The sequence below is a fragment of the Athene cunicularia genome, assembly GCF_003259725.1.
Source record: "Athene cunicularia isolate RWA chromosome 17 unlocalized genomic scaffold, athCun1 chr17_part1, whole genome shotgun sequence".
In the NCBI taxonomy this organism is placed as follows: domain Eukaryota; kingdom Metazoa; phylum Chordata; class Aves; order Strigiformes; family Strigidae; genus Athene; species Athene cunicularia.
Window position 1 is genome coordinate 6984287 of NW_020799122.1, and position 14623 is coordinate 6998909.

At 49.2% G+C, this 14623-nt stretch overlaps 1 protein-coding gene across 3 annotated transcripts in view; it reads right to left on the bottom strand.

The window, feature by feature from the left end:
* LOC113486516 (collagen alpha-1(XXVII) chain-like) overlaps positions 1–14623 on the bottom strand; it is a 162012-nt gene that overhangs the window by 40862 nt on the left and 106527 nt on the right. For all 3 annotated transcript variants that reach the window (XM_026860526.1, XM_026860525.1, XM_026860524.1), the window contains 6 exons: positions 6135–6188; positions 5126–5170; positions 4912–4956; positions 4647–4700; positions 3804–3857; positions 1301–1354 (listed from right to left, as the gene is read on the bottom strand). In XM_026860526.1, the coding sequence (XP_026716327.1) occupies positions 1301–1354; positions 3804–3857; positions 4647–4700; positions 4912–4956; positions 5126–5170; positions 6135–6188 (306 nt within the window). The remainder of the gene's footprint in view (positions 1–1300; positions 1355–3803; positions 3858–4646; positions 4701–4911; positions 4957–5125; positions 5171–6134; positions 6189–14623) is intronic.

Here is a 14623-nt window from a genome sequence, read left to right on the forward strand (position 1 = left end):
AACTGGAGAAAGAGAGAAGAAAGTTGACAGCTCTTTGAGCCCCAGCGTGACTGAGGAGGGTGGAAAAGAACCTGAATCTTTGATGGCACCAAAATGAGTGAACTGAAGGTGCTGGAGCTGGCAAACAAATGGATCTTGGCGACAGGCTGTGAGGTTGCAATTTAGCACTGGGGGTACAATGGCCACAGGGCAGCTATGCCCACCCAAACTAACTGCATTGTGAGGAACAGAGCTCAGGAAATGCAGAGGCATAAGGGCAAAAAGGTTTGACCTATCCATACATCTCATCATGCAGCAAACTGGTCTGCAAGCGATGACTGCCCAGAGCAACCCCAGCCTGTGCCAGCACCTCCCAGCTTAGGAGAAAGAGCAGCGTGGGACTCTGGCAGCCTGAGTCCCCAGCAAGGACGTGTTGCACTGAGTGTGGGTAAAGCGGTATTTGTGCAAATCATCATGTCCTGTTCCCGAGGAGGGCAGCCAGGAGCACGGGAGCTGAAACACTTGTGCAGTATCAGGATGCCAAAGACACGGTAGCTCCAGTGAAGTGTCAGAAGATTTGCCAAGGAAAACATGGCAAAGGATGGGGCTGGGGGTGGGGAGTGAGGAACAGCAAAAAGGAAATTGCATTTAATCCCCACATAGAGTCTGTTCAAAAGCCCTGCACACAGGAGTGAACCTTCAAACCAAGCGGAAAGGGGGTTAGGATAAAATAAAAACACCTCTGAGCCGCTCAGCACAGGGATCTTATTCAAACAAAGAGATGGTTTTTATAGGCCTTTCCATGTGGACAAGGTGGTGCATTCATGGTGCTGAAGCAGGGACCCTTCCCCCATAACCATCAGAGGAGTTTAGTTCCCACAGAACTGAGGCTTGGAAACTGTGGCAGGACCTTGTCTGAGGGTATTTTTAAGTTTGGGGCCTTCCTAAGACTCTTCTTGTTTCAAATTAGAAGCTGCTTGGATCTCTGGGTCTTGAGGACTCCCCTCCCCACTCAGGTTTTGGATCCACAAAAGAGTTGATCTCCATTTCCAAAGCCCTTCACATCTCTTGGGGCACAAGATCCCTGGGACAGTGGTTCTCCCCAGCACTGACAGCCTCCCCCTTGGGATGGGGCTCAGGAATTCATAACCAAGGGGTTAAAGTTAACCTGATTTCATTTTTTAAATCTTAGCTTTTGTGGAATATGCTGTCTGCTTTGGTTGCTGGAGGGTGAACGTGCTACGTTACTGTCCTGCAGGAACAGAAGTTGCTATTATCTCCCTGGTCTGACAGAGGAATCACACTAAGGGTTTTTTCTTACCTTCATGCCAGGTTCACCTGCAAGGCCAGGTTGTCCCATTGAGCCAGGCGGTCCCTGGGAAAAAAAAAAGATAATGAAAAAACCCATTGTAACCAAGTAGAAAGCAAGATCAAAGACATAATTCCTTTAGCAGAGCCCTCCTGGGACAGCAGAGCCTTGCTTGCAATGTAATTACCTCCCGTGAGCTGGCTCAGGGTACGCGGCATCAAAGAGGCCCAGTACCCCCTCGTGCCTGGTTCCTGGGAGGGCTCCGCTCGTCTCTCACACCTCCCCTCTCCCCAGCCCTGTGGCAGCCCCCCAGCCTCCTCTGCCAAGCATCTCTAACTCTTTCCAGCCCTTCTGCTTTCTAAGGTTAGTAACCACACCGGGGAGCAGCACTGGGACTAGTCAGGAAAGAAGGGAAAAGGTCTTGAATTAGACTTGAAAGCCCTTCACAAGGGTCCAGCAGGTTGGCTGACAGTGGGTAACAAAAATGCTCTGCTGTGCTCTTGCTCACTCCCTCCCTGCAACCCCACTCCATTACAGCTGGCATAAGCACATTCTCTGTGCCACCAGTCTCATTCTGGTTAGGGTTAAGAACTGACACAGCTTCAGGGTTTGCAGGTGCTTTGACTTGCCCTGCCTTTGCAGGAGCAGCTGCCCCAAATGACACAGCTTTGATCTGAGCCACTGGCCCCACGATCCTGCAGAGGCAGGGGCACAACAATGCTGCCAGCTCCGGGACAGCTAAAGGGAGCCAAGAACAGCAAAGTTACACCAAACCCTCCAGCACAAACTCTGGCTAGATTAGCCTTGACATCCATCACCCACTTTCTCTGACTATAATAGGCCAGCAGACATCCTAATGCCAACGACTGGGCTCGGACCAGAAATCCACTGCCCAGGGCTGTCGCCAGGCTGTACTAGTGGAAAGAAAGTGGCTGGCAGATGAGATAACATGGCCCTGAGCACAGACCCTGGTAGAGAGGTTTGACATCCCTCAGAGAGCAGAAATGAGTGCCTGACCTGGAAAATTACGGGAAATAATATGGAAAGATGGAAGATGGGAAAACGACCTTGCAAAGGGTCATTCTTAGTGTTCAGCAGCCGTGTGCAGCCTTGCAATAGAGGGGTCATGTTCATTAGCTATCTTTAGTACCAAGATCAATTAGGAGCTTTAATCTTTGTACATTTTCTACTACTTCTGGGAAACATGGGGAATGAGGATCTGTAAAACGAGCCCAAAGATGGGACAGAAAAGCTTGTCTTTAAAGGATTTGAGTGGTTTATTTACTTATGATATTTGCTTTCCGGATAACAATCTCCCTTCTCTTTACAGTTGGGAATAAAGGGAAAAAAAGCACATAGTCAAGGGAGCACTCTGCTGCACAGGGAATAAAGCCAGTTCTTGGCTTGCTGAAATGGATTCAAGCAGAGGAGGGAGCAGGGTGTGTGTTGGGTTTTCGAACAAATGGTCAAGTCACGCAATGAGAAAATTCAAGCTCCAATGAAAGCAAAAATCCTGCTTTGGTTTCTCCAGAGGTGCCAGTGCAGAGAAAGGCTCTTGGAAGAGTCACAGATTTGAATAAAGCTCTGTACTTTCTTGGTTGGCAACTTCCAGAGTGGCTCAGTAGCAGCTTTCCAGCTCCTCTGTGTGGTTTACCACGCTGAGAGCTCTCTCCATCCAGTCTAGCAGCCATGAGAATGGAAACTTTCATGACTCATACACTTTGCAGTAGACTGCATTAAAAGCCACCTTCGCTGCTGTTTTCACAGCCAAGTGGAACATCACGTCTATATTACAGCTCAGGACCTATGGAAAGGAGCTACCCAATGGGAACTGGCACATCTGGTATAAACAGCCAAGACTATAATACTTCAAGGGCAGTGAAACCAAACCAAGACTGCAGATAAGTTAGGGGGGAAACCATGGAGGCATCTCCTGCACTCCATCGGGGCACTGTTTGGCGGCTGCTGCTGCTTTGGTTATGGCGTGTTTGTGCCACTGTTTCATGGCAACGGCAACCCAAAAGCACAGTCAGCAGCAAAGGCGTTTCTCCGAGCTTTCTCCACCAGCTGCAGCAGCTTGTGATGGGACTGCCACAGCAATCCAGGCAGGCTGGCAAACCTGTGTCTTGTCAGCAACGGCGCCAGTGAGTGGGAAAGGAAAGACCAGTTTTCATTTTGAATGGTTACTATATTTGGTGCAGAAAGGTGGTCCTTGGTGCGGTGGTAGAGGCCATGCCTGGGACACACTTGTCAGTGCGGACAGCTTTGAAATGTTTCTCTTGTTGTGAAGAGTCTGCATAGCTACCAATTGAGTGTCTACGCCCTGTGATGAAAGTGATGCTCAAATTTCTGATTTTCACTGTTTGCTTTCAAAGTTGACTTTCAGACTTGAGGGGAATCCTTCCTGCTCATGTCCCCAGGTGTAGCAGTATGTGCCTCTACACATTTACTCCCCCCTCAGCCCTGCCACTCTTGATGCAAGGGGAAAACAAATAGGAGCAAAGATCAGACCTACCTTATGTCCGATTTCTCCCAAAGGTCCAGGTGGCCCCTGTGGTCCTTGTGGGCCCTGAAAAAGAGAGACACAAGGCTCTTTTCATACAACTGCTTTCATTTTTGAAGGGTCATCACTTCCATGGTCTGTAAGATAAAACAACAGTTCCCTCCCATACCACAGAAGAGCTATGCAGCATGTAAGAGATAGCCAGTGAGATGGAGAGGCCAGAAATGGGTGTGCTGAGGCACCTTAACAGGCACATGGCTCAGAAGGTCCTTCATCTTCCTGGCTCCCATCTAAAACAACTGTAGCTGGCAACCTGAAAATGCCTGGTTTACTCCTTCCCTTCACAGTCCAGGTGGCACAGAGAGCAGATGACTCTTCTCCCTGCTTTGGTGATCCTGTGTCCCTCCTTGAGGTCTGTGTCTTCACCTGTCATCTTCCAGTGTCTCCGCCAAAGCTGTGGTCTCAGTTCTGATACCATCAGCTTCCCTCCTGATCCCCCTTCCACTCTACCTACCAGCCCACTCCAACTCCTCCTGTTACATCTGACCCTGTCCCAGACCCAACCTTGCTCTTCTTTTCTCCCTTCCCTTCCAAAATCCAGCCCAGGCTGTATCCTATACTCTCCCTGGTTGATCCACGTCCCCCTTTTTCTTTCCAAGGGTCTGACCTTGTCTTTCCTCATGCCTCCTAGGACTCTAGCCAAGTCTTTCACATCTCTGACCATGCTGGAGTTGGCAAGGACAGAGAATCTGGGAATGGGAATAAGTGGTGGGGAAGAGACAGAGAGAAAGAAATGAAGTGTTTGTGTGCGTGTGCAAGGAAAGACAGATGAAGAGAGAGTGATAAGACACTTGCCGGGTCGCCTGGAGCCCCTTTTGTTCCTGGAGGTCCAGAAGGTCCTTGGATACCCTAGAAAAATTAAAACCACCAAGGTCAGCTCCAACCCTTCATGCTTCTCGGCGGTAACATGCATTTCATAATACTCCAGTAATAGGAGTGGAGAGGTGGTCCCCTAAGTGTGAGTCACTGTCCAAATTCTTCCTCCTGGACCAGGACTCAACACTTATGGACTTGAGTGAAACCAAGGTTATGAAAGGAAGCACAAGGGATGGACACTTACTGGGAAGCCGCGTGCTCCTGTCTCCCCAGTCTCTCCCATCTTCCCCTGTGAACACACAGTTATAGCAATTAGCAGCTGGGAATGTGCTGAGACACCCGCGGTGCTTTGGCCAGGAGAAGCTGCAGTTCCCTGGGCACTGTGTACGTGTGGGTACCCCCATGGGGGATGACACCATGTCAGGTTGGGCAGACACTGGCTCTTACAGAGAACATACCTGCTGCCCATCTGGCCCCAGCTTGCCTGGCTCCCCTGGTCGGCCCTGCAAAGCAAAAAGACACGTTGGCAGGAGCACAAACTACTAGTGATGCTCTTCTGCCCCGGCCCATCTGCTCTTACATTTTTGTGCATCGAATATCCCCTCCAGTTCCCTGCAGCTTTTGAGAGGCCAAATGCCCGGCACCCTGCCCTGAAGAACACCTCAACCAGCAGGGAGTGTGGGCAGTGGGCTGCACGACCCAAGGCTTTCTGAGCAAACACTGCTTTGGAGGCAGCTGGGATTCCCAGCAGACCCAGCGCAGCCCTGCCTGGCAGGGCAGCAAATACGGGAGATTCCCCACCCGCACTGCATCCACAGGGACACCTGTCCTGTGCAGGGGATGGAGTCTGTGGCATTCGGTGGTAGGATAAGGGTGCAGCTCTGCCACACTACTCTTACATCAGGCTGCTGCCAAAGGCAGAAACTCTCCCATGCACCCATCTCAGAGCCTATCGTGGAGCAGGCTCACCCCAGTCTGCTTGGGCAGGGTATCTGCCAGGCTCTCTTTGCACCAGGCATCTCTTGCCCTGCACTTTTTTCCTGTTCTGACCTAATTAACATGAAGTACATCAGAACAGATACGTATTCCCTTAGGTCATATTTACCCAATCGTGTTAATTTGCTCTGATTTAGTGCTACTTCCATATGTAACAGTCAAGCACACTCACTGCCAGTTAAAGCTCCTCCCATCCCTGTGACGGACTCTATTATTTTAGCAGAGGCCCTCTCATGTTTGTGGACTGCCTCTGTATTCAGGGTCTCAGACCCCAGCAGCAGGGGCCCTGATGCCCATGTTGGACAGATTTTACTCTAGTTGCATGAAAGACTCATCGCAACTGGTTGATCTTCATGGAGTGACTGAACATCCCCTGTTCCCAGAGGAGGACACGACCTTGATCCTGCCCAGAGCATTTCACAGCACAGTTAAGAGCAGTCTTGACCAACCTGGTCACCCACTGGCACTCACCTTGACACCTCGTGACCCCAGCTCACCTACTGGTCCATCAGGCCCTCTGGCACCCTGGAAAAAAGCAAGACAGTGGCAGAAATAAGAACACAGAGTATATGTCTCACTTGAAAATACAGTAGTCCTCCTAACTTTGGCCACCAGGAAGGTCCATGAGATCAGTCCTGGCTAAGCCAATCTATACCCGGTTGGGTTGAGCACAGCAGCTTGGAGCTCGGGACTCAAAAGATCCTTTCTGTGTTTTGCTGCTTCATTTCTCACCATTACCAGCATACAGCACCAAAATAATTTTTATTCCTGTTAAATCAACTACCAACAGCAAACCAAAGCCGGGGGAGAAAAGCAGGTGAGGAACTGCCTTATTTTCAGACAACGGTTACATGACAACAGTTTTGTATTGCACAGACTTGCAGTTCTAGCCTTACTGATAGCAAACCTCTTCCTTCCTAGAAACCCTACTTTTCCAACTGTCCCTGCCCTTAACTTTTGGCATACCACACTGTCTCACGGTCACAATGAGGGCAATAAAGCTACAAAATACACAGAGGCACCCAAGCCCCCACCATACATACAGTACTCCCATGGTTGTCACGGGCCCCAAACTGCTCCCCGAGAGCAGGGTATATTTGCTGGCAGCTGAACTCCAAGCCCTCAGCTACAGTTACCTGCTGTTTGAAGAACTGGCTGCTGTTAAGGATCAGGCAGGTGCTCATGCATATGCAAGCTGGGAGAAGTGCAGCCTGCCGTGCCTGCTCTGGCATGTCTGGTCCTTTGCCCGGCATCTGCTCCTGGGTGTGCGCGTGTGTGCAGCAGGCACGAGCAGCTCGGGAGGTGCACGGGACACGCACGCTGCTGGAAATGCTCACGGCACGTACAAGAGCCCAGACAGTGAGCGAACCTGGACGCGACTAGCTAAAATTGAATAGTTGATGGTACAGCATGGGCATCCTTCAGAAGGGGTGTCATTGTTCTTCCAGAGGTTTCTAAGCAAGGAGAGCCCTGAGAAGAGGGGATAGCTGCCATCTAGCTTTCAAGCTGATTTCAGAAGAGCCAAACGCACCGCTCTCTGCATCATGTGAACCCCAGAAACCAGTGTGTCACACTGACAGAGAATAAACAGGCACATGGTCGGGGAAAATAAAACAGTAAAAAAAAGGGCATATCAAGAGCCTCTATTAACGCACGTCATGTTCATAATCAGGCCATGAGCTCAGTTGGGACTCTTAGGCGCTACTGCAATATAAATAATAAATAAAAACACAGAGCAGTGCTAGAATGTAGTGGTAAGAGGAATCCTGAGAGTAGGCCAACACGGAAATAGAGAAAACAGGAGCCAATACGCTTAATCGGGATGCAAACCGAGTGCCAAAAGTAATAACAGGGCTAGGGAGCCAATGCGTTAGAAAAGCAACTCCAGTATGACAGGCAAAGAGAGAGAGACTCACAAAGAAAGGCAGTGTAACAGCAGAAGATGTATAGGAAACGTAGCCAAATTATTACAGCAGACAAACGTTGTCAATATAAAATAATGCAAAAACTTCTACTGCGTTTGGCAAAACCCTGTGCCGCTGAGCCTACCAGAGATTAAATAACCAAAAGCCTGCATTGCATGCCAGTAAGACACAGCTCTGAAGAATGTGCAGCCCGGTCTCCAGGACAGACTGACAAAGGACTGTGCACCAGATGGGAACACCACGACCAAATGGGGTGTTTCACAGGTCGGTGCTTTGCTACGCTCATGTAATGGCAGCTCTCACCAGCCCTAGACCCCAGGTGCCCTGGCTCATACCGACCACTAGATCAGAGAGCAGTAAAGACCAAAAGTTTTATTAATCCATGCCCCTATAAACCTCAAAGCACAATGACATAAACCAGGTCATATAAAAGCAGGGCTACTGACAGCTCGTCAGACATCACTGTAAGTTGGAGTAGTGGGAAGGCAGAGCTTGGAGGCATCTGGGGAGCTGTCTGAGGTGACTGGCACACCCAGTAACCCAGCAAAATACACAGACCTGCCCTGGGCTGGGTACTGGGCTGCCCAGAGAGAATGGAGGTGTCAGCATGTGTATGGCACTGGCACCCTGGGAAAGCACCCTGCCACCCAACTTCTCATCCTCCCTGGAAAACAAACTCTTCCCCTCCTCTCTGAACAGCCATTCAGACATTTTGTGCAATTACATTTTTACTATCCAAGATGATGGGGTGACCTGCTTGTGAAGAAGGTGAAGGATGTGCAGAAGAGAAGGATTCAATAGCTCAGCCCCGGTACTACAGAAAAAGGAAGCAGGGCTCAGAGGCAACTGGGACATAGAAATGACAGCGAAGACCCAGGTTAGAGGTTTTCATTCCAGGACAGAAGCTGCCAGGGTAGGAAAGTGGGATGTGTCTGGCCCTTCCAGACCCCCCTTCTGTAGCCTGCCCTGCCCTGTCCAGGCCCTTTGCCAGTGCTGGGCTGCTCTGAGCTGGGTGGAGGCTGTTGGGTGCCCTCAGCCCTCACTCAGCGCTGCAGCAACGGCTGTGGTTCTCAGTGGTCCGACCTGTCAGGATTGGTTGGCTGGGGAAGTGTTTACAGTATCCACATTTCTTCCAGCAGAGCCCTGTCACTAGCATTGCAGAACCTGCCAGGGCAATCTCACTTCACAGCAGTCACCTGCCCAATCCCATCACAACACATCTCATCGGCATCTGACCTAAAGAAGGAGAAAGTGACCCTGTATTTGCAAATGCATGTGGCAAGCTTCATCTTCTCCAGCCTCCTGGGCCGAAACCCAGGATAAAGGCTTCCCCTAATTCACCCTGACAGGAAAGGCTACATTTAGTCAATTAGTTAAATCTTTAAAACTCTCTTTTACTGACAACGCCGGTTAGAGATGAGTGAGTGAGGTCCTGGCAGCTCTCCAGGGAGCATCCCATGCCAAACGCCGAGAGGCACAGCATGGTGCTTTCCCCCCGCAGACCTGGTGGCTTGGCCTTGCAGGCAGGGCTGAGCACAGCCCCCCGGGATCCTCTTGGACCCTCACTGCTTCCAAATTAACTGAACAGCCAGGCAAGCCTATCCTGAGCGTGGCAGAGTGGAGGGACCAGGGCGAGCGTGTAGAGAGACATCTCGGGGAACATCGTTCTAAGGGCATACGCAGCATGGACCAATCCTAACAATGGGGTAAGGAGTGTGCAGTGAAAGGCATGGCTTTATCTCTGCTGTCAGCATCTCTAGGAGCCCATGAAACAGAGAAGGAAGCTTTTCTTTAGTCTCTGTTAGTATTTATGTCAGTACACAGCTCAGAAGAGGTCCTGCTGGGCCAGGGCTGTACAAACAGTGCAAGCTCCAAGTAGCTTTACAATGTAAACAGGAAAAAAAGGAGGGTTAAATCAAGATCTGTCTGCTCCTTTGCACATGGTCAGCCAAGGCACAGAGAGATACAGGTTCACGGCTGATGGAGCATTTGAGAACCTGCTCGATTGTTTCATCAAAGCCACTTGGACATGAACACGTGGCTCAAAGGCATTGCCATGTCCATCTCAAAGCAGCTCACGCAAGGTCATGCAGTGAGTCAAAGCACAGGGACATGCTTGGGCAGTCCCACTGCAGCACATGAGCCACAAGATCAAGTGCCATCACTCATTGCTACCTAAACAGATGAGTTTCTCCTTTTGATTTTGTTGTCAGGCAAGAGGAGCCGAATTGGTGCTGTGCAGGAAATCACAGCTCTGTGACCCGACCCTGCATCCAAATGCTGATGCTCCAGCTGCAGCAAGTCATGCCTGCACTGAGGTCCTGGGTCTCAGCAGACAGCAAGACTCTCAGGGTTGGGCAGAGCCCAACATTTTTAAAATTCTAGTTTCAATGTCTTATGTGAGCATATTTCTCACTGTAATCCCTGTGTAGGTTCCCACAGAGCTATGTAGCAGAAAACTAGTCTTAAATCCTTGCAAGTCTCACCTGCAGTCACATTCTTCCCTTGTAATCATGAGTTATTTTTAATGTAGGCACCAGCAACGGTAGCGAAGCAGGTCACAGTGCCACACGATCAATGGGTACACAGACCAAGACAGCATTTCCCTCAGAGATGTGCAGTACTGAGGAGCACTAGCAACAATCTCAGGCTAAACGAAGTGCTACGACGTTGGCTAGATGTGAACAGTGTCAGCTCACAAATGCAGGGGAGTTCAGCTCCAGATTTGCCACTCAGGTTTATTGCTAGTCCATGTGAGAGATACACCCTGCTGCTGGAGTAGACAACACTGCAAAACAGAGCTAAATACTCAACGAGGTCTTTCTGCAAAGCCCTGCTGCATTTCCCCCTGTAAACAGATACCTAGAGCTCAGAGAGACATCAACCAGCCTCTGAATAGTACAAGCAGCAGCACAAAAAAACCCAGTCAGTAGCTCTCTTCCAGAAATCCAAAACTTCTTCATTACCCCTTTATCCAAATATTGATATTTCACTATCACAGTCTGGCCAAATAAAAAGCAAGCAGATGCCTTGACTGAAGCTGAAGGGAGACAGTGCTGGCCACAGATCTGTAGCTAACTTTTCCTCAAATGTTTCTGATGCTTTTTCGGCCAACTAGAAAGATCACTGGGAGCACAACAATATACCTCTGCTTTTTCTCTGTGAAAAACTTCTCGGCTGGATCTGGAAAAAGCGACCATTTTCAGGTTTGCTTAGGTAACACCACAAATTCCCGCTGTCGGGGATGCTGCGCAGCATGGGGCTGTGTGGCACAGAGCTAGCGGTTCCCTCCGCAGCGAGCGGCAGAGAGAGGGGAGCATGAATGGCAAGGTGGAAAAGAGAAATGTGTTTTGGGATTTGAAAAAGCTCCACTGGGTCACCTGAGTCAATGCCCAGCAACCCCTGCAGTGAGAGGATAAAATTCCAGAACACTGACAGGCACCTTGGGCAGAAGAACGGGGCAAGATAAGTCACTTTACAGCAGGGATTCAGGTGCAGCTTTTATGATCTGAGTTGCAAAGTCACGGCTCCAGTTGATATTTAACATTTTGCAGAGATTCTCAGTCAATACCTGAGCTTTTTGATATCATTACCTTCAACAGAGGATGCTGGAGACCACATGTTTTCCTGCTGTGAGGAGCTGATTAACAGAAATGTGCTTTTGAATTTGAGTCAGATAGGGTGAGGGACTTGCTGCATCAGCTGCCTCCAAATTTAAACCTTGATTTGGTTAAATAATTAGGTTAAAGCATGTGCATAGCTGTCACTAGCTGAATGTTAAGCACATGTCTAAGTGCTACACTGAGTACGAATGAAGGGAAATAAGCCTGGGCTCACATGTCCAAGTTTCTTGTCCTTAGGGAAGAGGAGAGGGGAAACCACGTTTGTAGAAGATTATTCAGTATCAGTTTGACGGGCTAAGCAAAGGCTTGGGAAGGAACAATAGCCCTGTCATGACTAAAAAGAAGGTTACAACATTTAAAGAATTTTCTTTTTAAACTTTGTACTTATATCTTTGACAATACAAAAGCTATCACAATATAAATGCAGACCCCAAAAAGTCGCCATTGTTCTTTACAATCAAAACCATATTTGCTATTTACGTTTCCTTCAAAAGCAAAATTACTTTAATGAAGTATCCACAAACAGAGCTCATGGAATCCACAAACATCTGGCGGAGGCTGCATTCATGTTTCCACTCTGAATTGAATTACGTCCCTTTTGTAAACTAGGATAGACAGAGGGTAATGTCTGAAATTACAGTTGGGGGATCATTTCCCCATCCTGAGAAAACCGAGCCGGAATAGCAGGACAAACTAAGCAAACAAAGAATACTATGTGCTTGGAATATCTTCTGAGAGCATGAAGAGAAGGAAAATGTGAAAGGGAGATATACAAACCAGAAATCCTCCAGGCAGGAGATCTGCTGGTCCTTACTATACTGACTTTCCCACATCATATTCACTGAAATCTGTAGGATTTCAGAGCAAAGCCCAAGTTCCTCCTCTCTGCTGGGGACCTTAGAAAGGATATCTGTCTGTCTCGCAAATTCTGTATGGATTATACCACTGTGGTGCTCAAACGCACCCCATCTCCATCGTGACATGGTCCAGCAGCGAGTGGTGAGGGCAGGATCAATGCAGGGCAGCAGCAGCAGATCCAAGCACTCAGTGCTCGCTGACGGAGGTTTAACCCCTCTCCGATACCAGTGTCCTTAGGGCAAGATCAAGAACTCAGTGCACCTCTTCCCTGGGTACTGGTTCCTATTCTACCTCCACGTTCTACACTTCCTGGGGTGACATTTAGCCAGGCTCTGCAGCCAGCTGGGCAGAACCACTGCTCCATTTCTGGTTTTCAGGGATGGGATGTACTTCAAAGTCTGGACTTTCTCAGTGGGGAAATGTCCAAGGGGAGCGACTCACACAGGGTCTGCTGGACTCAACATCTGAAGAGGAAGCACAACCCAAGGCTATGAAGCTGAACGTCTCTACCATGTGGTATGTCATTTTGAGGATGGACAGTGCTGGTGGCAGTTGGTGTCCTGCAGGATTTCTCCTGAGGGTTTGGCACCCTCTCTCTGGATCTAGCTACACCCAAAGACAGGTCCCTGCTGTGCCAACCAAGCTCCTTTCTTTGGAGCTGAATCCAGCCTTGCTCTTGGTTTTACCTTGTGTGATGATAAATACCCCCTTTGTCATTCCTGAGAGTACGAGTGGAGATGAAAACAGCCTGGTCAGCTGTAATTTCCTTGTGGGTTGAGGACTGTGGGCCAACGCAGATGTAAGAAGCCAAATAAGATTTATGTGAGTCAATCTTGCACAACCCAAGAGCCAAACGCTACAGTTGCACGCGCTGCCTGCCGTAAGGAGAGGCTCGGTGCCAGGGGATGCGGCTGGCATCCCCGGCTGGCAGCTGGGAGGAGGCAGTGCTGGGACTCCTCCTCTGTCACTGCATACATTAAAAGCACCAGCAGAAATGTCTGATTCCCTCGGATGACCCACCTCTCTGAGGACCCGCGCAGTCGGCAGCCTGGATTCATTCAGGAGATGTTTCCCATTCAGCTCGACACTGTAGTTTTACCTTGAGATATTTTCTTCCGTCCAGTCAAGCCTCCCGTTTCTCATCTGTCATGGTCATGGATGTCCTGGACAGCTCAGTTAATTGCTTCTATGCAGCACAGAGAAACCTCACTCTCCAGGGGACCCTCTGAGAGCGGAGCTGGGGAATGAGATCCGTGGGCCTTCCCACCAAGGAGAACAGACACAAGGAAGCTGTTTTTCCCAGCCACAAGTTAAAAGCTGAACCCTGATATGCATCTGCTGAGCTTGGATGTTACTGGTATCCTTCTTGCTGTGCTTTTAAAGCTTAAAGCAGTTCCAGGGTACATAACTCTGTGGTTATAAAGCCTTCTAGTTGGTTATTCCATTTCCTTTTGCCGGTCCCAGCTATTCGAAGAATATGAGCTCTGGTATAGGGAAATATATGCAATCCTTGGCTGTCCCAAATTCCCCAAGCAGGAGTTGCAATAGAGGCAGAGACTGGGGGTGGGTAGAATGTATGGTTTACTCCAGCCTACGTCTTTGAAAATGAAACATGGAAACAGATACTGTAAGATCCTCAGAGGGAGAAATGCAAAATATGTTGCTGCTGGGGCCTTCAGCAAACCCATGTGCACTCACTATTAATACTCTGTAAAGCAGCTGGACAAGGAAAAGCAACCCAAAGCAGGGATGCTCCTGCAATAAACATCCCGTTGAAGAAGAAGAAGGATTGAAGAGCTCAGTGGGACATGGGTTGGATGTCACAGGCAGGAAAGCAAGCAACTTTGGCAGATCTAGAGGTCATTCTGTTGTCAGCTGTCACCCAAACAGAGCAGGAAGAACCACACATGAACTGATGCAGAGTGCCTGTGAAATATTTATCCAGTGTAACATGTGCACTTGCAGTACTGTCAGCAACGCTAGTTAGTACCCTTACCCAGCACTAGGCTGGGGGGCTGCTGTCCAGGCAGAGCAAGGATTCACACACGCTGGGCAGCATGGCACTGTTTAGATACGTATAGATAGAACCAAGGGCTTGTGGTATGGGCTGGAGAAACCCATAGAAATACACAGGACGTGCTTACAAACTGCTCTGCTGACAATGCAAAACACATCTTTCTCACAGCCTCGCAGAATGCTGCCAGAAGATACTAATTCTGCAAGACTGAAAGGGAAGACATGGGAAAAGTAGGCTGTCAGCCCTGTTCCTGCCTGCCTTGTCTCTTAATTTTATTTCATGGCATAACCTTTCCTGCTTTATCTGCCTCTGGTTAAATCACAACACATCTCAGCTGCAATCTGTCCCTTGGCAGCAAATGCACCTTTTCTGGTCTTCTCCCTGCACACTCTTCCCCAGCCCAGATACATTTTCAGATGACTAAATCTTCACCATCCTCACCAGAAGTGCCTGTAAAACCTGTTTTGACACTGCAGGTGGTTGGAAAAGACAAGCTGGAGCACTTCCATGATAAACTCTACACTGGGACACCCCTCT